The 21,869-nt window shown below is 34.9% G+C and overlaps 2 protein-coding genes and 1 pseudogene across 2 annotated transcripts; all 3 read right to left on the bottom strand.

Annotated features, from left to right (window-relative positions):
* Positions 1 to 564: 564 nt before the first annotated feature.
* Positions 565 to 5,376, bottom strand: LOC118044938 (putative disease resistance protein At4g10780). The gene is made up of 5 exons (XM_035053409.2): positions 5,242 to 5,376; positions 4,916 to 5,114; positions 4,515 to 4,598; positions 1,145 to 4,183; positions 565 to 1,012 (listed from the first exon to the last, which is right to left on the bottom strand). The coding sequence occupies exons 4-5, from the start codon at positions 4,175 to 4,177 to the stop codon at positions 929 to 931; spliced, it is 3,117 nt and encodes a 1,038-aa protein (XP_034909300.1). The 5' UTR covers positions 4,178 to 4,183; positions 4,515 to 4,598; positions 4,916 to 5,114; positions 5,242 to 5,376; the 3' UTR covers positions 565 to 928.
* Positions 5,377 to 7,010: 1,634 nt separating this feature from the next.
* Positions 7,011 to 11,368, bottom strand: LOC118044936 (putative disease resistance protein RGA4). The gene is made up of 2 exons (XM_035053408.2): positions 7,773 to 11,368; positions 7,011 to 7,408 (listed from the first exon to the last, which is right to left on the bottom strand). The coding sequence occupies exon 1, from the start codon at positions 11,303 to 11,305 to the stop codon at positions 7,790 to 7,792; it is 3,516 nt and encodes a 1,171-aa protein (XP_034909299.1). The 5' UTR covers positions 11,306 to 11,368; the 3' UTR covers positions 7,011 to 7,408; positions 7,773 to 7,789.
* A 4,462-nt stretch (positions 11,369 to 15,830) lies between these two features.
* LOC118044937 (probable disease resistance protein At4g27220) lies at positions 15,831 to 20,377 on the bottom strand (annotated as a pseudogene).
* Between the last annotated feature and the right edge of the window lie 1,492 nt (positions 20,378 to 21,869).

Raw genomic sequence — 21,869 nt, 5'->3', positions numbered from 1 at the left:
TTTGGACTGATTACAAGCAATGCAAGGAAAATATAATGTATTATTTTTTAGCTCATTATCAAACTTTGAAATTTTATTCATCTTGGGAATGAGTTCTATATATATAATGTAACAACCAAAAAGAGGGTCTTGGTAGTAATTGTCTAATGAATGCAATTCTATATATATATATATATATATATGAATCCACGGGTAAAGGTATTAACAAATGTTCTGCATTGAATTGTTAGAATTTAGATTGGATTATATTTATTTTGAACTATGATAGCTTGAAATATTGTAAATACATACAAAACTCTACTAAAATTTTGTTGTAATCACAATGGAAAAAAAAAGGACTAAATGGTAGTAATTGTCTAATGAATTGTTTCGAAATCGCGTCTAACAAAAGAAAGAAAAAGACTCTGCCATGATATTTTATTTTTATTTTTATTTTAGGTAGTACCAGCTCGTCGCTTTTTGTGTAATTGCATGGTGTCGTTTTGCATTTTGTTTATGGACAGTCGTTGCTTGGGATCATGTGAGCCATCTATTAATAAAGAAAATAGGGAAGGGGCTCCACGGTGACTTTCAAAATATGATGATTCATTTGATTCACACCTAATTTTGAGCCTAAAGTACACCAAGACACAATTAACAGAATTACAAAAAAAAAAAAAAAAAGCTCATAATGTATACAAAGACACAATTTATTGTAGATTATAACAATAAAATAATTATTTCACCCTTCTAAAAACACCAACAACCTTCATATAAAAAAGGACTTGGTAGTAATTTTGCTAACCTACACACACAGCTTCATATAAAAAGGAGTTGTAAAGCTGCTTCTTGAACGTCTTCAGGCACTTTACTACAAATTGCAACACCACGCCCCCTGACTTGAGACAAATGCCATTTGATCCTCGAAACGGAAGTAGCAGCAGCAAAATTAATTCGATACTTTATTAATCTTGTTCATCAAGTTATGCCGATGAAGATTCGCCAAAGCCAATTTCCGAAGTAGCCCGTTAACCTGCATAACCATTTCCAAACACCTAAACTTAATTCGATATTTTATTATATTTATATAATCAAAGTATAAAACCAGTAAGCACCTGAACTTAATTCAATATTTTATTATATTAAGGGCAGACTCATATCATACCTCAAGCCTTACAAAGGGACGAAGGACATCCTTCGCGTTAGGATGCTCCCACTCCACTACTGACTCCCACCATTTTTTTGAACTTGGATAGATGTCTCTGAGAGAAGGGGGAGGAGATGGCTCGCCATTTTCAAGCAACGGAAGACAAATTCCCATCCTCTTCAGCTTCTCACAATTCGTTACATGAATTAATTGGAGAGAATCGCAAATCAGTTTTGCACTGCAAATGCTTTTCAGTTCTGGTAATCTACTCAATAGCAGAGATCTTAACTTGGGGAGTTTGAGATCGGTGCTGCTTTCTTCACCCATAACCCCTTCTTCATCTGATCTTGTTCCATCTATTATCTCCTCCATTTTCTCACATCTATCAACTTTAATGCATTCCAGGTTTACGAGGCTTGGCAGCAAGACAAGAGGGAACAACTTCTTCATGCTCTTACAATCATAACAACTAAACTCTTTAAGACCAAAAAATATTCCACTATAAGATGGAGATGGTGGTGGAGCAGAGCAGAACCAAGAAGATGAAACCAAGCTCTCCATGCTATTGCAATCACTAATCTTGATAGCCTCCAGTTCAGTTGCATTCTTTAATAGAGACCAAAAATCGCTTAAACTTGTTGCATCATCATTATTATGAATGGACAGTTGTTGAATGTCCTTTGGGAACATGACCTGAAAATCTCCATCTCTGTCGATACTCAAGTTACCCCAAACAATTGTTTTCCTTCTGCATATATTATAACCATAATAAGACTTATACAGTAGTAGTCCTACACGAATTTCGTATCTGCTTAGTGATTTGGTTTCATCCCGAGATTTGAGATACTCCACGTAGTCTGAGTAACCTTCAAAATGGCATTCCAAACTTTCCAACTTCCTCAAGCATCCCACTTCCTTACCTTTAACTGTTATGGGAACATATTCTTCTATTCTATTGCTAGTTTCAGGAATCCACTCCTTCAATACAAAGACTTGCAGGTGAGAGAGCTTAGGTAACAACCCACTAGGAAACTCCTTTTCACCACATCCATTCATTATAAGATACCTCAGGTTGCATAGACATTCCATACCTTGAGGCATCTTTTCAAGTGCCCAAGTACGAGAGAGATCTAACCTCTTCAGTGCCTTGAGCTTTTCTAATGACGGCACATGCCTTAACATATCACAACCAATGAGCAATAATGCAGTGAGACTCACCAATTCAGAGACAGAATCAGGTAGTTTTGTGATACCTGTATAAGACAGATCAAGAACCTTGAGCCCATGTAACTGCTCAAAAAATGAATCTGCAATAAATTGCAACTTTGCGTTTCTGCATAGCAATAGAGTTGAGAGATTGGGACATCTCGGTGAATGGCTACAAGGAATTTCTTTAATTTGGTTTTGCATCATTGAAACTCTAGTAAGATTCTCTGTCCACTCCTCTGCACCCGGTAATTCTCTTAACTGTGCACCTGCTTTGACCATGCCTTGAGAGTTCGCTTGTAGTATTTGGATGGCCATATCCCTAATCAAGTCATGCATCTTGACATATCTATCATCAACATACCTAATCAAGTCATGCATCATGATACCAGTACCAATCCATTTCTTAGAACTTTCCAATAGGCAGACTCTTTCGAGTTTATTCAGCATTGTGTGGCCTTTGTTAAATTCTGCCTCCCTATTCTTTAGCCCTTTTATCACTCCCTCGTCAATCAAATAAGCTATCAAATCCTCTCTACGGATCATGAAGTCCTCCGGGAATAATGCACAGTACAAGAAACATTGTTGCAGTGCTGAATCACTTAGATGGTTATAACTAAATCTCAATATGTAGAAAACCTCAGGCTCCATATCATCTTTTCTAACTTTTGATTCTCTCAATTCCTCCAATGCATTCCTCCACTCACGTACGTCAACCACTCCCCTCATGGTTGCAGCCATGGTTATAATTCCTAGTGGCAAACCAGCACATTCCCTTGCCACAGATTTTGCAATTTGTTCCACTTCCGGAGAAAGTGCTACGTCGTGTCCAAATCTCTCAATAAACAAAGCCCAAGCTTCTTCCTTCGAAATAGGATTCACTTTGATTATTTGTTGGGTACCCATCTGCTGACAAACATTTTCTAATCGTGTTGTAACAATCAGCTTGCATCCCTTAACAGCTTGGATAGGAACTCCCACCTTGCGTAGCTCAATAGCCTTCCACAAATCATCTAAAATCAAAACCCATTTCTGTTTCTTCGTTAATTCTTTTGACAATTTGGAAGCTCTATACAGCTCCTCATCTTCATTAGAAAGATCTAAACCAATCCGTCGGGCGATACTGTTTTGCAATTTATTAATGCTGGTATCTTGTGAAACAGTAATCCAGTAAACATGGCAGAAAGTGCCTGGTCTTTCTAGAAGCTGATTATAAATGTGTGTCACCAATGTGGTCTTTCCCACTCCGCCCATCCCATAGATGCCAATAGTTGAAACTTCATCGTGCATCAACCAAGACCAGATAGTCTTCTTATGGTCTTTGAATGCTTGACCCACCAGCTCTGTCGTTGGTACTGCATCTCCTGGAGTCTCATTTGTGTTGCATGTAAGCCCTCCAGAAGAGCTAGCTCCTGCACCAGGCTGCACTACTCCTCCAGTCCCATTCTCTATATCATCCTCCATTAACAATTTATTGAGCTCTTCCATACGTATTTCAAGTGCGTGATCCATTCTATCTGCTGCTTGTGTCGTTCCTGCATCTCCTGCCAAATTGTCGACTTCATTATTGTTTTGTTCTTGTGGAGTGGTTGAAATGGCATTATCATTAACATTGCTTGAACTTGCCATGCTTTTATGTCTTTTGTTGGCACCATGCATAGCTAGAAAAGCTGCTTCTTGAACTTGTTTAGGAACTCTTTCACAAATTGCAACACCACGCCCTTTCTCTCCTGATAAATGCCATTTGATCCTTGAAATGGAAGTATCGTTAGGAAATTGACGCCCGCAATAAATACACTTCATCTCCTCAACATGGTGCCAAAATGGGTCAGTTGATTGAACCATTTTGCCCTATATATAAAACAGAGTCAAAATATTGAAAAAAATTAATTGGAAAAGGAAAGGTTGAGACTAGAATAAATAAAAAGAAAAAACAATGAATTTGGTATGAACTCCTTAAGGCAAGGATTATAAAAACAAAGAAAGATCAATTTATTTATATTTGGAAAGCATTGATGATCCTAACTCCAAAGTTTCTCAATAAAATTTCTACAATAGTTACATGTCAAACTATTAAAACACCAAACTTGCACAAGTCTAGAGAAAAAGGATTCAAACAATAGTTACATGTCAAAAACGATAACAGCAACAAAATGAAGAAGATGAAGTATAAATACTGTACCAGGATTCAAAAGAATCTGAAGCTAATTGCTGGGTGAGTTAACGTGTGGACGCACCTCAATGTTGAAATTCCGGAAAAGCTGATCTGAAAATGTAAGCGCAAGAATATGAGAAAGAGTAGTGTGACAAGTCACCTATCAAGCTGACAAGAGGCACTCAACAGACAAAGAAACCTTGAGCAGCTGTTTTCAAGATAAGTAGTTGAAGTTGGAAGCAAAATGAACATGTAAGAACAAAGCTATAGTATGAGTTGAGTTCAATTATTGATTAAGCAACTTATATAACTAAGTTGTACTCACAAATTCTACAACTAGATGGGCACTTCTATTTGGAAGAGCCAAAACAAATAGGCGTAGAAACAAAATTAGTGGTAGAAAAACAAGAAAAGAGAGTAGGATTTACCTTGCAAGCAAGCAAGAAAGATGGTTGAACTCCAGATGAGATGATTCGATTCAATCAGAAACAGGAAGCACAGATCATCAGGAAGGGTTTGAGAAATTTGGTAAGGGAAATTAGGAAGTCAATGGGTATAATGAGAGAGATCAAGCAGAAGATAATGTCAATGTTGCAGTAGCTAGCTACCATGATAGCAACAGCTTTCCTACAAAAGATTATATTATTATAATAATTAATTATTGTATTGTTTAATAAGAAGGAAGTTACTTGGAAGGAAGCAACAGCTTTCCTACCGAAGATTATATTATAAGATATAGCAAGTTGCTTTTAACCTTTAATTTTATGCAAGTGCTGCCTTTTGCTTTCAATTTCGAATTTCTCAAGCCATTCACATTGAATGCTAGACCTTTCGTCTACGTATCTAGTCGACCATTCCAAGACTACCATTTCAAGCCGCGATGGAAATGAGAAAAATCCCATAAGGATAATGCTAGACCTTTCGTCTACGTATCTAGCTAGGAAACTCCCTCAATCCATCAGAAAATGAGAGAAGAGTTCCTCTAAACATTCATACTAAACCTCAATTTATTAAAATTATTTTATTTTTATGTTTTAAAAGTATTTTTTAAAAAATTTCAAATTAATATTTTATTAGTATTTTTAAATTGTTTTTATATTTTGATATTAAAAAAAATTAAAAAATTATTTTAATACATTTCTAAACAAATAATATTTTTATGAAAAGCAACTACTACTACAATATCAAATATCAAATGTTATAAAAGCAAGAACTCATTAGAAAATGGTGTAAGCACATGTTATAATGTTTTGTTAATTCTAAGATATATACAATACGTACCTGATTAGAAAAATAAATAAATTAAGCAATGATCTTCAATTGATGGCAAAATTTGATTTCTAATATCAAACTCACCTCTTAATTGCTAATCTCAGTCTACTCTCATTTTGATAAGGTAATTAATGGTATTAATGTTTTTAGACAGTGGATTATTAACTTTAGTGATTTTCACAATTTTTGCTCCACTTATATGTAATTTATACTTTACACGACCAGATTAGGTTATCCCAAATCACTAATAAATGTCCAATTATCATGAATTATAAATAAAAAATGACCCAAGAATGGAAAAAAAATCTAAATGTCTAATTATCATGAATTTCATAACCACACCTAAATCATAATGAAAAAAGAAAAACTATCACTGAATATGGAAATTAAAAAAAAAAATGAGCACGGGAAAGAGGGAAAGCATGGTGTGGAATATTAAAGATTATAGTAATAATTATTTTTCAAAATGGTTTTATTTTTAAAATTTTTTATATATACTATCACCATATATATTAAAAAATAAAAGAAAAGATTAATTAAAAAAATTAAAATGTTTTCTCATAACCAATCAGCATCGAAATGAGGTGTGTTTTGGAATGGCGATCAGATACATTCAACTTTAAAACAGGGGGTCCCTCCCTCACAATTATTAAATGGTCAAATTTGGCATGGCAAGGCTAAGAAAATTATAGTAATAATTGCTCCGTAATATTTAAAACTTTTCACATTCTTAGTTAAATCTTCTTCATCTGTTCTGATTAATTGTATCACCACCTCAGATTGTAGCTGTTGGAGCAGAACCTGTAACAAGTCGTTTTGACATAAATGGAGCAGTTCTTTCACAAATACCATCGGGGCTATTTTCCTACTCTTTAAGCATTTGGTATTTCAATTCATCAAGTGCAGACGACACCAAAGGCAGAACATTCTGTGGTGTTCTTGACAATTCGACACATTTTTTTTCTGAGGATTAGGTCAAACTACCATTAATTTTTATTTTTCTTGTATTCTTTTTTGAACAGTAACGAAATTCATTGATTTAGCAAAGGGCAAAGCCCAGATAACAAATAACATCCACACTTACAAGGATTTATTCGTCAGGGATATTGATTTCTTGTATCCTCTCTCTTTGAAAAACAATGTTGATTAATTAATCTATGCTCAGTATAGTATTTCCAGGACTATATATTCTTTCTTTAATGTGTTAATTAACTCATCAGAAGATGCAAATATATATGGGCATAAAAGATATGGTGGAAACTTCAATTTAGTAACTTCATAAAAATTGAATTCTCAAATGTTAAGAAAGAAATACAACACAAAATACATTACATTCAGGTAAGAATTCACATCCATGCCCATATATATTAAAGCACTGCTAGATTCGCGATAAGCCGCCACCTGCATTCATTTTCTTGCTTTCTGACAAATCTACTTCTTAAGTTACGTTGCATACAAGTAAGAATTCATATCCATTCCCATAGTAAGCTCTATTATTTTTGTGATAAGCTGCCAGCTTCGTCCATTTTCTTGATTTCTGACGAGTATATTTATCTGCAAAAGACAACAGAAGACTGTGCAGGCCAAACACTATTCTGCAGAAGCTTTAAATGACCAATCCATGGCTTTCTTCAGTCTTGGAGGTTCTACTGCATGTACAATTGTTAAAAAAGCCAATTTTTTATTAGTCTTGGAAACAGAAACAATACTAAACTACAAAATGCAGAATGGTATCATTGAATATACAGAGGGAATTTTTTTAAAAAAATGAGACTGCTTCGTAGTTTCTGCAGTATTCACAAGATGAGCTGTGCTATCCATTTTCAAGTAATACAGGAAAGCATGCATAATAAGTAGTGGATATAAACTTTGAATGTACAGTAAGTATATTCAATGAATGCGATTATTATATTTTCAAGAATTTAGCAGCCTTAAAAACTAAAACATTTTTAATCATCATAAAAATGTTTGATTAAACTATTTTATTCATAAAAAATTAAAATCCCAACTTACTTGTACACGTGTACCCTCTATACTATGTCGATTGTTGGGACATGAGAAATCTTGGGCCACTCACAGCCGTTCTCCTTTCTACAATTTTCTGAGAGATGTGGACATCCCCCCAATACCCGCAATCCCTTCAGTTTGGAGAGGCGTTGAATGGTTGTTGAGCTTGGCAGATACTTAAGATTCTTACAATTATCAATCCCAAGATATCGAAGAGAAGAAAGGTTGGCCAACCAATCTGGCAAAGCTTCCTCAAATCCCTCTCCCCTGAAATCACATATTTCCAATCTCTCAAGGGCAGTGAGGTGTTGCAGTTGATGCGGTACACTCTTCAGTTTATCCCATCCATATATCTCCAGTCTTTCAAGGGATCCACACAAGTTGAGGTGTTGAAATGAGTTTAAAACTCCTATAGGAAAAGCCTCCATGTCCTCTGAGAAACCACCGATGGCCAATTCCTTCAGTTGGGTGAGGCCGCCTAAGCAATCACCGTCGGGGAAATTACTCAAACTCCGACACCCACTGACTTCTAAATAAACAAGAGAAGGCAATTGTCGTAAACCATACCAATCAATACTGGTGATCTTATCACAACCTCTAATCTCTAATCTTCGAAGCGAAGACAATTCTTGTAAATCACTGATATGGATAAGCTCCCTGCAATCCCATATGTACAATTCCTCTAGAGATGTGCAACATTGTAGTCCACTCGGAAGAGCTCCCAATTTCAAATTATACATCGACAATATCTTCAAAGAATATTTCAATTCTTGAAAATCACCGGGGATTGAGATCAACTCAGGGCAGCCATCTATATCCAATTTCACCAGAGCTGTGCAATGTTGTACGCTTGGAATGGATGCCAGCTTTGGACAATCCTCTATGCTCAAAAATTGAAGAGACGTGAAGCCATGAAATTCACCAGACAAATATCTCAGTTCCTCACATCCTGCAATTTCAAATTCTACAAGAGATGAAAGGCCACATATTGGAATGCTTGTCAACTTGCCACACCACTCAATGCTCAACTTTTCAAGACAAGGAAATACTTGATCACCTTCTCCACCTGGTATCATCCATTCTTCAAGACCATCCATACCCAACAGCCTGAGTTCTTTTAGTGCTGGAAACAGTACTTCTGCGCTGCCACTGCTACTGTAGAACTCATTGCCTATAAATTTCACATTAGGCATTCCACTCATCTCTAGAATCTCAAGGCCAGAAAAACATCCAAGTATTGGGAGTTGTCTGCAGTTGCTGCAATCTTTCAATCTCAGCACCATCAGATTATTGAGCTGCAACATAGACATCCATGATGGGAACTTTTCACCCCAGTAACCCTCAATTGTTAAGCTTCTTATGTCTGGGTGAGGCTGTAGAGCATCCAGCACATCCTCGATGTTAGCACTGCTATTACCTTCATCACTCCATTTAAACACCAATTTGTTCATTCTTTTTTCACGCAGTTTTGCCTTCTCGGCATCTTCTCTGTCTCTCACTCGCTCAAGACACCATATCTCCAATTCTCCTCTTAGCTCATTCAAACATCTCAGCTCTTCAATTTTATGATCTGGACCCACAACGAAGATTGGCAAGGTTTGTAGACGTGTTAAGAAGCTCACATCAGCTGGCACTAGGTTTTTATCATTAAAATGAAGGTGTCTCAAGCTGACGAAATTTCTCATTTTCCTGGGAAGCTTTTGAAGCTGAAAACAATCAGTGAATCTTAATGTTTCCAAATGATAGAGCTTTGTGATGGATTCTGGTAATGCTTTGATATTTGTATGTGAGACATCAAGATATCTCAAATGTCTCAGCTTGCAAATTGAATCTTGTAATTCCGTGATATTAGACCGTTGCAATTTGAGAGTTCTCAAGGTTTTGAATTTCCAAGACTGATTGAATACATCAACCATTGAGAAAACAGTACGCAACTTTCTAGCATCAACCGCTTGAAATGTTGACTCAACATCCCCACAAGAAATGAGATTGAGATGAAGAACATGAGATGCACCATCAACAGCCGAACCCGACTCTAGATTTAACGTTTCTGCTTTTGAGACCTGTAATGCAAGATCATGCACAAGATCATGCATCTTGGAACTTGTTACCATCCCATACTCATTCCTTTCAACATCTTGAAAAAGGGAATTTGCAAGCAAGTCATTGAAATACTTGGTGCCCATGTCTTCCATCCTCTGATTTGATGACCCAAGAAAACCTTCACCCATCCAAAGTTGAATTAGCTCTTCCCTTTCAATATCAAAATCTTTAGGAAAAATGGAACAGTATGCAAAACATTTTTTCAGTGATGGAGATGACAGGTGATCAAAACTGAATCTCAATATATCCAAAGCTTCATTTCCATCAGTGGAATGCCAAAATCTATTGCTTAGAATTGACTCCCACTCCTTTGTCTCCTTTTGGCGCAGTGTTCCTCCCAAAACATTAGCAAGCAATGGAAGCCCCCCACACTTCTTTGCAATCTCTTTTCCAATAGATTCCGAGTCTGCAGCTAATGGTGCTCCTCCACCCACACTCACTTTTTGCTTGATAATGGACCCACATTCATCATCTGATAGTTTTTCTGGCTCGAGCTGAATCCCAGGAGAAGTCTCCATCATGTTTGCTACTTCTTTAATGCCGGTTGTAACAACAACAGCATTCCCATTTTTGCTTTTAATTTTTAACAACCCATCCTTCAAACCATTCCATTTATTACGATTACGATTCCACACATCACCGAGAACAAGAAGAAATGTTTTATCTTCCAGCTGTTTCTTAAGGTTTTGAAGAATTGCATCAATATTCTCCAACGCCCCCGTAGTTTTATCTATCGTTTGCAACATTTCTCGTAAAATCTTCACTTCATCAAAATGATTAGAGACACAAACCCATATTGTTTCATCAAAAAGCTTTCTTTCCTTGACTTCTTTATAAACATTCTTTGCTATAGTAGTCTTTCCGAGGCCAGCCATCCCCACTATAGGAACAACCGAAAGGACATGTTTGAATTCGGTCAGCCATTCCACAACTTTAGAGACATCATCATCCCTTCCTACTACAACTGCTGAGGTGTCAGCTGAGCTGTCAAGGAAGGAATCTGTCTGCCGGGGTGGATCTCGCCTAACTTCAGGGCGATTTGCCAATCCAAGATCACCGCCAAGTTTCAGGATTTCATCTAAGGCTCCATGGATCCTCTTGACTTTATGACCCATTTTCCAACGGAATACAATAGGGTTGTGGAGTGAAACAAAATCACATACCTTTCCCTTCTGTTCATAATCAAACTCGTCTAGAACATCTTCAGCATCATGAGCTACATCTTGAAGCTTATCCAGCCAGCGCTTCACACCATCTTCTGTCGCTGGCCTTGTTGCTGCATCTCGCAACACAGCTTGAATCATGGTCAAAGAATCTACGAGGTTTTGCAGCTGTCCATTCAGTCCCCAAGCAAGTCCGATCCCTTCAGCAGCTATGGAAATCATCCTTCGCAAAGACTCCTCCACGGCAAACGTAAGAAGAAGCTCTGCGGCCATATTGTCTTGTTTTTGTTGGAGAAATCAAAGAAGAAATATTGAGCACGGGAAAGAGAGAAGTGTGTTGTGGTAGCAGCTTTTCAAATAGCTTTTCATGCTGAAATATATACAAATGATATTTTTTTATTTTTTAAAAATTATTTTTGACATCAGTATATCAAAACGATCTAAAAATACAAACCAAACTCAATTTTAACAAAAAAAAAATTTAATTTAAATAAAACACTGTTTGAAACGCAATCCCAAACAGTGAACTCATGAAGTGTGTTTTGGAATGGTGATCAGATACATTCAACTTTAAAACAGAGGGTAGTTGGCATTAATTGATTGCAGGTGGCAGCATCTTCCACGAACCACTACTGTCAAATTTGTAATGCCAACGCCAAGAAAATGACCTTTCACAACCATATTTTATAATGAATTTAAACAAATGAATTTATAATGAATGGGAAAAAAAATAATGAATTTATAATGAATGGAAAAAAACTAAATGTCCAATATATTATAATGAATTTCACAACCATATATACCTAAATCATAATGAAAAAAAAAACTATTACTAAATATAAATATTTAAAAATTAAAAAAATATTAAACACGAAATGAGAGAAGTATGGTATGAAATATTAAAGATTATGGGTAAAGATTGTTTTCTGAAATATTTTTTATTTGAAAATATATTAAAATAAAATTTATTTTTATTTTTTAATTTTTTTATACAATCACCATATATCTTAAAAAATAAAAGAAAATATTAATTACAAAAATTAAAATTCTTACTCATAACCAATCAGCATCGAAATGACGTGTGCTGTGGAATGATGAGATATATTCAAACCTTAAAACAGAGGATTACTCCCTCACAATTATTAATTGGTTGGTTGCAGTTGGCAATTTCTTCCACGAACCACTACTGTCAAATTTATCACGGCAAGGACAAGAAAATGCATAGGGATGTTTGAAATTAAAATAATGATTGTATTTTTAAAAAAATATATTATTTTAATTTTTTAAAAATTATTTTTAATATTAATATTTCAAACTAATATTAATATTTTTCTTTTTACATGAAGACCCCTCTAGTTGATCGATGGTAGTTGGTGGCTTCATCTACGAATCACTACTGTTAATTAGAGATCCTTTTTTTTGTAATTTTTTAAATTGATGAAAATTTATTTTGCCTGAATTTGGCTGCCCCTAAAGGTTTTTTTTAATTTTTTAAAGAGTTTTTCAAAATATTTTCTCTTCAGAATCAAATATCTTATGGAATTCAGTTTTTTATATTTCTATTTATTTTCTTACTGATTAATATTTTACAAATATTATCGGATCATTTATTAACAAGTAGTGAACAAGAAAGGGCTTATTTATGTCACAGTAATATTTTTCTTCTTGCTTCCCCATTGCTTTTTCTGGTGACTGTAGTTGGAGGTTATGGAGATGTTGTAGATATCATCTCTCAGTTTGGAAGCCACCATTGCACATTCCGCTGCGGGTGCGTCTGAAGAAATCAACCATTTCCTGTGGGAGGTACAAGAATTGAACAGTAGCAGGCAGTATTACAAGAAACCAATTGGGTTGGGCCATGTAATTTAGTACATTCATTAAAGAACTTTGAGCCTAAACTTTAAAAAAAATGAGTATTTTTTTTCATCCACCGAACTTATATGAGACTTGCATAAATTTCCACTGAAATTTCGATAGAGTTTCCTTTATATCTAGAGGTCTCAAGTTATCGACAATCATCATGTACAGTTATACTAATTTCTCAATTATATCATAATCATGTAGAACCTCAACAACACATCATTCATGGTACATGCCTGACATTTCGCATAATTCACAATAATTGCCAGTAAACAAACTAAGATTACAAATATAAAATAATATATTTTTATATCCCGACACTTAATGTAAAAGGAGCACTATTACATACCAAGTCATTTAGTTCCTTAAAGACAAAATACATTGATGTTCATCTTCTTATTCAATCATACAAAAGGAGATTAGAGGACCTAAAACGCTACTCCTGGCGTGAATTTGAAGGACCTGTAATTTCATAATGTATATAATAAATATAGCATAAAAGGAAAATCACACAATACATATACAGGTAATTAAACATATATTTAACGATATGTAATCATAGTTCCTTGAAATTCTCATTTATCATTCCATTAGTACGTCTCTATTCATCCTTCCTAGAATCATTCAACATTTTCATTTTATGTCTTGTTTCACCTCACGAGCGCATTTAATTCGTTATAATATCTACCATGTAATTTCTTTCCCTCTTACTCTATCTCTTTATATCAATTTCAATCCCAACATCTATTATACCCATTATGGTTTTTCCATACAAATGGTCAAACTCGTCATAATTTCGGTCCAATTTTAGTTCATAAATATATTCAACTTACATATTTCTTGTGCCCATTTCAACACATTCCAATGTTTCTTTAGATTTTTAGTAAAATCTTTCATTATCACGGTACCTGCCATCATTTTCACAATATTCACATCCGATTCATCTTCAAATAATGTGAATACATACATACATCATTCTATTTAATTCATCAACCTAATCTCATTTGACCACTATAATTAAGGCTAAATTTCATTATCTATCACTATTATTGGCATTTTATTACACTATTATAATTATCACCAAATTCTTATCATGCCAGCAACAACACGAAACCTTAATACAATATATTTACATTATTAGTCATAATTTCTTTGACATCCTCCATGTGCTCAGGACATGATTCTCAAATTATATCAATTACAATTCATCAATTAATTCAAAATATGTTATATATATATATATATATAGCATTGCATTCCTTAAGTGTATGACACCTACCATGGTTAATGAACTTTTATTCTCGCATCCCAAGCGCTACGTTATTTGCCTCCATCCTTCACAAGAATTAGATCTTCATCAGTTTCTCTCTGTTTTTTTTTTTTCTTCAATAATCCATAACATAAACACAAATTACCATTTTTGTTTAACAGTTAGGTATCATCCAACATTTCATTTATAATCTGACAAGTCAGTCATCCTGATAATATTAACATCATACAAATAAGTTTAACTCAAGTTGCTTATTTCGAACATTAGAAAACAAAACTAATGTTACTAGCCCATTACCGGGTAACTAGTTCCTCCGCCCATCTTATTCCATAATTCTCAATCAATATCCGCCTCTTCAAGGCCGAATGAATAATCATATCAAGATGTCAATCCCCATTTCATTAATGTTTTTAATTATTCCCTATCAGAAATATCATTATAATACCTTTCCCCTAAAACTTGGAGGGGAATGCTGACACTAATAAATTTTCATTAGTGTTATTAGTCTCCCATATCAGGATCGGCTAATCAAGTTCATTGTAAATGTCAAAATTAAGACCACTGATTGATGTCATCGACTATTTCTAACCTGAAATAGCCAATTAGATTTTTCTTTCCATAATATCTTGGAATATTTTCGAAAATGTTGATGTCAAGATTCTTGACATCATTAGCTTTCACTTCAGGAATAGCTAGTCAAGTTTCATGTGATTGCCTATATCAACAACACCGGTCGATATCATTTACTATTCTCATCCAAATAGCTAATCAAATTCAGTATTCCTCATTTTTAGGGATGATTATGTCGATGGATTATTATACTGACGTTAGTAAACCTTACTAATGTTATTAGCCTGAAATACAATACTGTTGAAATATGCATAACTTCATAAAAATTGAATTCTCAAATGTTAAGAAAGAAATAAAATACAAAATAGTAGACGATACATTCATTAGAGAAAAAGAAACCTCTAAGTACAAACTCAAACTTGCTTCACAAAATGGTCAAAGTTCATTAAAAAGAAAAGGTACTTTCGCTTCGGTTATATGCTATATTCCCTAATTGTTATGATGGCTATGACAGACGAATTGCCGTAACTTCCAACTGTGTTAATAATGTTGTTGTTTATCAATCATTGTGCCACTGTAGATCTTTTCTGGGTCAAATGTTTATGGGCCTGGGCTTCTATTATTTTTTATTTGGGCTCTTTCCCAGGACCAAATGGACCCAGTCCTTTTATTAATTGCAAATAATTTATATTATTGTTAAATGGTGTTTTCTTAAGTAGTAAAATGCGGTTTAAAACTACTATATTCTAATTATTATAGGAAATTCAACGCGTTGTGGCATATACAATGCATAACCCAAGTTTAATTTCTAGAAAACATATTTATTAAAAAAAATAATTATGAACCCGAATAAAACTAGTTTTACCTTTTAAAAGGATGGTGAGAATACCCAGATAAAAACTTAAATAAAAATATACAATGCAGAACCAAAACACTATTCATGTGCTTGCTTTTTAATGCACTCACTAAATTAAAATATAATTATTTTAAATTTGTGGAGCTCATATAAAATTAAAAGAAAAAAATTCAAATTTAATGAAAAATTTTTTAATTTTAATATCAGAATGAAAAGTCCATAAAGGGACGGAGGACATTGCATGCGTTAGGAAGCTCCACTGACTTGCATTTGATGTTTTCCTCTCAAAATAAATGTCAAACCCATCACTCATTAAGTGGACACATAGCTTAAGCTTAATCCAATTAAAACAACAATACTTACTCATTAAGTGTCGTCACTCATCCTACCAGAACTCTACAATGGGATGAAGCACATCCTTAGCATTAGGATGCTCTCCCACTCCACTACTGACTCCCACCATTCTTTTGGCCTTGCATGGATTCTTGTAAGAGAAGGGGGACGAGATGGCTGGCCATTTTCAAGCAACGGAAGACAAATTTCTATCCTCCTCAACTTCTCACAATTTTTTACTTTAATTACTTCGAGAGAATCGCAAATAAGTTTTGCACTACAAATATTTTTCAGTTCTGTAATCCATCCAGTGTCAGATCTATTAACTTTGGCAGTTTGAATTCAATGCTGCTGCTGCTTTCTTCACCCATAATCCCTTCTTCATCAAATTGTGTTCCACCTATTATCTCCTCCATCTTTTCACATCTTACAACTGTAATGTCTTTCAAGTTCACGAGGTTTGGCAGCAAGACAAGAGGGAACAACTTCTTCATGCTCTTACAATTAGAACAATGAAACTCTTTAAGACCAGAAAATATACCATTGTAAGATGGCAATGGTAGTGGAGCAGAGCAGTACCAAGAAGATGAAACCAAGCTCTCCATGCTATTGCATCTACTAATCTTGATAACCTCCAGATCAGTTGCTTTCTTTATTAGAGAGGAAACATCGCATAAAATTTTTGCACCATCACATTCATCCATGGTCAGTTTTTGAATGTCCTTCAAGAACATGTCCCGAAAATCTCCATCTCTGCTGATAGTCAATTTACCCAAAACAATTACTTTATCTTTGTCATCTGTATAATATTTGTGACGTGGCAATCCTTCAACAATTCTGTATTTTGCTAGTGATCGGGTCTCATCTCGAGAATTGAGATACTCCACGTAGTTAGAGTAACCTTCAAAATGGCAATCCAAAGTTTCCAACTTCCTCAAGCATCCTACTTCCTTTCCTTTAACTGTTATCGGAGCATATCTTCCATCACTTAGCTCTTCATCTACTACAAGGACTTGCAGGTGAGAGAGTTCAGATAACAACCCACTAGGAAACTCCTTTTCACCACATCCATTCATTCTAAGATACCTTAGGTTGTATAGACATTTCATGCCTTGAGGCAACTTTTCAAGTGCCCAACAACGAGAGAGATCTAACCTCCTCAGTGCCCTCAGCTTTTCTAATGACGGTACATGCCTTAACATTTTACAACCAATGAGCAGTAATGCAATGAGACTCACCAATTCGGAGACAGAATCAGGCAGTTTTGTAATACATGTACGAGACAAATCAAGAACCTTGAGCCCATGCAACTGCTCAAAAAATGAATCTGCAATAAATTGCAACTCTGAATTACTGCATAACAATAGAGTTGAAAGACTGGGGTCTTGGTGAATATCTGGAAGGAATTTCTTCAATCTGGTTATGCATCAGTGAAACTCTAGTAAGATTCTCTGTCCAATCCTCTGCACTCGGCAATTCTCTTAGCTGTGCACCTGCTTTAACCATGCCTTGACAGTTATCTTCCAGTATTTGGATGGCCATATCCCTGATCAAGTCATGCATCTTGACATATCTATCACCACGATACAAATGCTTACCACTTTCCAATAGACAAACATTTTCAAGTTTATTAAGCATCGTGTGGCCTTTGTCAAATTCTGCCTCCCTCCTCGTCAGCCCTTTTATCACTCCCTCATCAATCAAATAAGCTATCAAATCCTCTCTAGGGATCTGAAAGTCTTCCGGGAATAATGCACAGTGCAAGAAACATTGTTGCAGTGCTGACTCCTTTAAGTGCATATAACTAAATCTTAATATTTGGAATACCTGCTCATCCATGTCCTCCTGCCAAACTCTTGATTGTTTCAGTTCCTCTAAAGCATTCCTCCACTCACATATATCATCCACTCCCCTCATGGTTCCGGCCAATGTTTTAATTCCTAGAGGCAAACCAGCACATTCACTTGCCACAGATTTTGCAATTTCTTCCACTTCTGGAGGAATACGTCCAAGTATCTTTATGAACAGAGCCCAAGCTTCTTCCATTGAAAGAGGCTCCACTTTGATTGTCTTCTGGCAGACCATCCGCTTACAAACTCCAAATGATCGAGTTGTAAGAATTAGTTTGCATCCCTTCACTTGGATAGGAATTCCCACCTTATCAAAATCAAAACAGTTCCACAAATCATCCAAAATGAGAACCCACCGTTGTTTCTCAATTAATGCTTTTGACAGTTTTGCAGCCCTTTTCCTCTCGTTGTCTTCATTTGAAAGATCTAAGTGAAAGTCTTTTGCAATAAGATTCTGCAATTTATAAACACTAAAATCCTGCGATACCGTGATCCAGTGAACATGAGGAAAAGTGCCACGTTCTTGTAGAAGCTGATTGTAGATATGTGTGAGCAATGTTGTTTTGCCAACACCCCCCATCCCGTAAATGCCAATACTTGATGAGGCTTCAATATCATTCATTATCCACGACCAGATAGCATTCTTATTATTTTCAAACTCTCCACCTATTAGTTCTTCAGTTAGAAACACATATCGTCCGCTCTCATCGCCAATAGGTTGGAGACCTTCACGAGAGCTATCTCTCACAACAGGCTGCAAATGTTCTCTGATCATATTCTCCACATCAATCATCATGACATCATTGTTGACTGAGGAAGAAGATGGTTGATCATAATGCCTTTCAAGGCCAAAACACAGTGGATCTGTTGGTTGGGACAAATCTCCTCTAGGCTCATCTTCATTAACTGTAAGCCTCTCAGGATAGCCACCTCTCACAACAAGCTGGTTCAATTCCATGATCATGCCCTCAATCCTATAATCCTCCACGAACAAAGGTAAGTTGTCCTGAGCATTTCTTTCACACTCTTGCTCCACTTGTTCACCAGGGATCAGGTCTGTAGGAAAACTAGAAACCCTATCAAGCTGAAAATTTCCCATGTTCGTCTGCATGAATTCTTGTTCTCCAGGTGAGGGAAAATACAATTCTGGTTCCGTTTCTACATCGGTCACTAGATTTCCAACTTGACTGTTTTGTTCTAGCAAAGAAGTTGAAATTGTATTGTGTGCCCCATCATTGCTTGACGTAGCTGTGGTTTTAAGTTTCTTTTCTGGAGGACCATCAACAGCAGTGAAAGCTGCGTCTCGAACAGGTTCTGGCACTTTGTCACAAATTGTAGTTCCACGCCTTTGAACTCCTGACCAATGAAGCTTGAACCTGGTAATCGGAGTTTGCTTGGAGAATGGATGCCCACAAAACGTACACTGCCTACTTTTATCAGTCTCCTTAACATACTCCCAAAATGGACCCTTTGGCAGAACCATTTTCTCCTTTTTCTTCTGTGGCCTGCAGAGGGGAAAATGACAAATTCATTCATTTGGAGACAATACTAAAATAAGGATTACATTCCATGGAAGACAAGGAGATAAATCTCCAAAACAGAACTAAGCAAAGGGAAAGACTGCATATATGTATACCTTCTGGTCTGATAATATGATATTGTGTCTTCAAAAGAATGCCCTTGCCGCTGTGTGACAGAGATGATAATTGAAGTTGGTAGCAAAACAAGCTGTGAGAACAAAACAACAATTTCAGCTTTGAAAAACAGAAACAATCATTTAATTATTTTCCCTAGATAAATAAAACAAGCTGGTAGCAAAAATCGTTGCCATAATATGTGAAAAACTAAACTGATCGAAGCTGTAAAACAAAGCATATGCAATTAAATCGATCATTAATTAGGAACAAGTATATATTCTACAGCTTGTTATTAATTTAATATAAAAAAAATAAACAGGCAGGCCCTTAACTATATATTTTCCTGTAGAGATGTACTTTAAGCAGAGAAATATTTATAGTAAACATTGAATAATTGAAATAATTGTCAGAAAAAGAGACTACCAAGCAATCTAAAATAAAAATTTGGAATAAATTATCATTGTTTTTAAGATAAGAAGTTGAACTTGATAGCGAAATGAACATTTAAGAACAAAGCTATAATATTAGTTTGAGTTCTAAGATTGATTAAGAAACACATATAATTAAGTTCCACTTCGTTTTGGAAGAGCCAAAACAAATAGGTGTAGAAACAAAATTAGTGGTAGAAAAATAAGAAAATAAATCAGGATTTACCTTGCAAGCAGAAAAGATGTTGAACTCCAGAAGAGACGATTCGATTCAATCAGAAAAGGAAGCACAGACCATGAGACAGGTTTAAGAAATTTGGTGAGGGAAATTAGGAAGTCAATGGTATAGCGAGAGAGATCAAGCTTTGGTAATTTAGGATGAATTGAAAGAGAAATGAAAAGTGTGTTTTGGACTGATGAGATACATTGAACATGAAGCAGAGAAAGTTGCATGAGGGCCCCTCCCTATACTAGGTGATAGACGGTAGCTGGCTGCATCTTCCACGAACCACTACTGTCAATTTGTCATGCCAAGGCTAAGAAAATTCCACAGAGAGATTATCTCTTCTTTCTTCTATAACTCTTCTCTTCTACTGTTTTTTTTTTTTCTATTAAAACTTTTACCAAATTAGTTGTGAAATATTTTAAAGACGAAATGAAGTGTGTTTTGGAATATGATGAGATACATTGAACATTAAGCAGAGAAAGTTGCATTTTTATATTTTTTATATAGGTGTTTTAATGACACTTCTTCAGGGATGTTTGAAATTAAAATAATGATTGTATTTTTTTAAAATAATATTTTAATTTTTAAAAAATTATTTTTAAGTATGAAATTAAAGCATGTTCTTTTCTTTGGAGAAGTCAAAAGAATTTGGAAAGGGAAGCGAGCTGTCGTCCATCTTTTTCCTTTTTGTTTTTTTAATTTAATCAGAACTGCAAATTTATTTTTAGTCTGTCAGTAACAGCTGATCTCGTAGAGGAAAGCACAAGCAATTAATTGATTAACATGAAGGTGGACTAGATAATTACCCGTTTACTCTAAAGAAATAAAACAGCAGGGCAAAACCCTTTTGCTTTCTTTGTCCTATATGCAATTATTACTCCCACTTCCTCCTCGAAACCACCATGCAAATTTTATGTCACTTTCATAAAACTATTCAACATGCTTACTCAGAGGGAATCTGTGGCAATTAAAAGTTATCCCTCCTCCATTGTTAATTCCTGAGACATGTACGCAGCCCTTCATGTGTTGAAATCTGAAGGCTTTCAAGGCATGTTTGTTTTTTGGAAAGTAGTTTTTGGAAAATCATTTTTTAAACTTTCCTGTGTTTGTTTGTTATTAAGAAAGTTGGTTAACGAAAAACACTTTCCGGTCAACGGAAAATACTTTCCGGTCAACGGAAAACACTTTCCAGTCAATTTCAGTCAAAGAAAAATTTGACTTGGTTTTCAGGAAAGTGTTTTCTTTTAAGGCTCCGTTTGTTTGTAGGAAAGTGAATTCCTTTTGGAAAGTGAATTCCAGGGAAAGTGAATTCCTGAAAAATGAATTCCGGGAAAGTATTTTCCGATGTTTGGTAGTGTTATGAAAAATGAACTGGAAAACACTTTCCAGTGTTTGGTTATGTCATGGAAAATGAGCTGGAAAATAACTTATTAATATTTTATTTTTCTCAAGTTTATTAAAATAATGAGGAACAAATCTTACAAATTAAAAAGTTGAATGGGAATGAAATTAAAAAAAAATATATAATTTCATAAATTATCTCAAATAAAACAAATAATAATCAAAATAATAGGGATCAAATCTAAAAAATAAAAAAATAATAAAAAATGAAGAAATTAAAATAATAATAATCAACATTTCATAAATTATTTCAAATAAAATAAATAACAATCAAAAGAATGAGGATCAAATTTGATAAATAAAAAATTTTAATTAAAAAATAATAAGAAAAAAGCAAATAGCAATTATAAAAATAAGGACCAAAGTTAATATAAAAATAAAATTTTAAGAAATGAAATTGAAAAAT

This window comes from Populus alba, chromosome 19 (genome assembly GCF_005239225.2).
Source record: "Populus alba chromosome 19, ASM523922v2, whole genome shotgun sequence".
Classification (NCBI taxonomy): Eukaryota; Viridiplantae; Streptophyta; class Magnoliopsida; order Malpighiales; family Salicaceae; genus Populus; species Populus alba.
The sequence above is the reverse complement of the archived record's forward strand: the minus strand, read 5'-3'. Positions and strand labels throughout refer to the sequence as shown.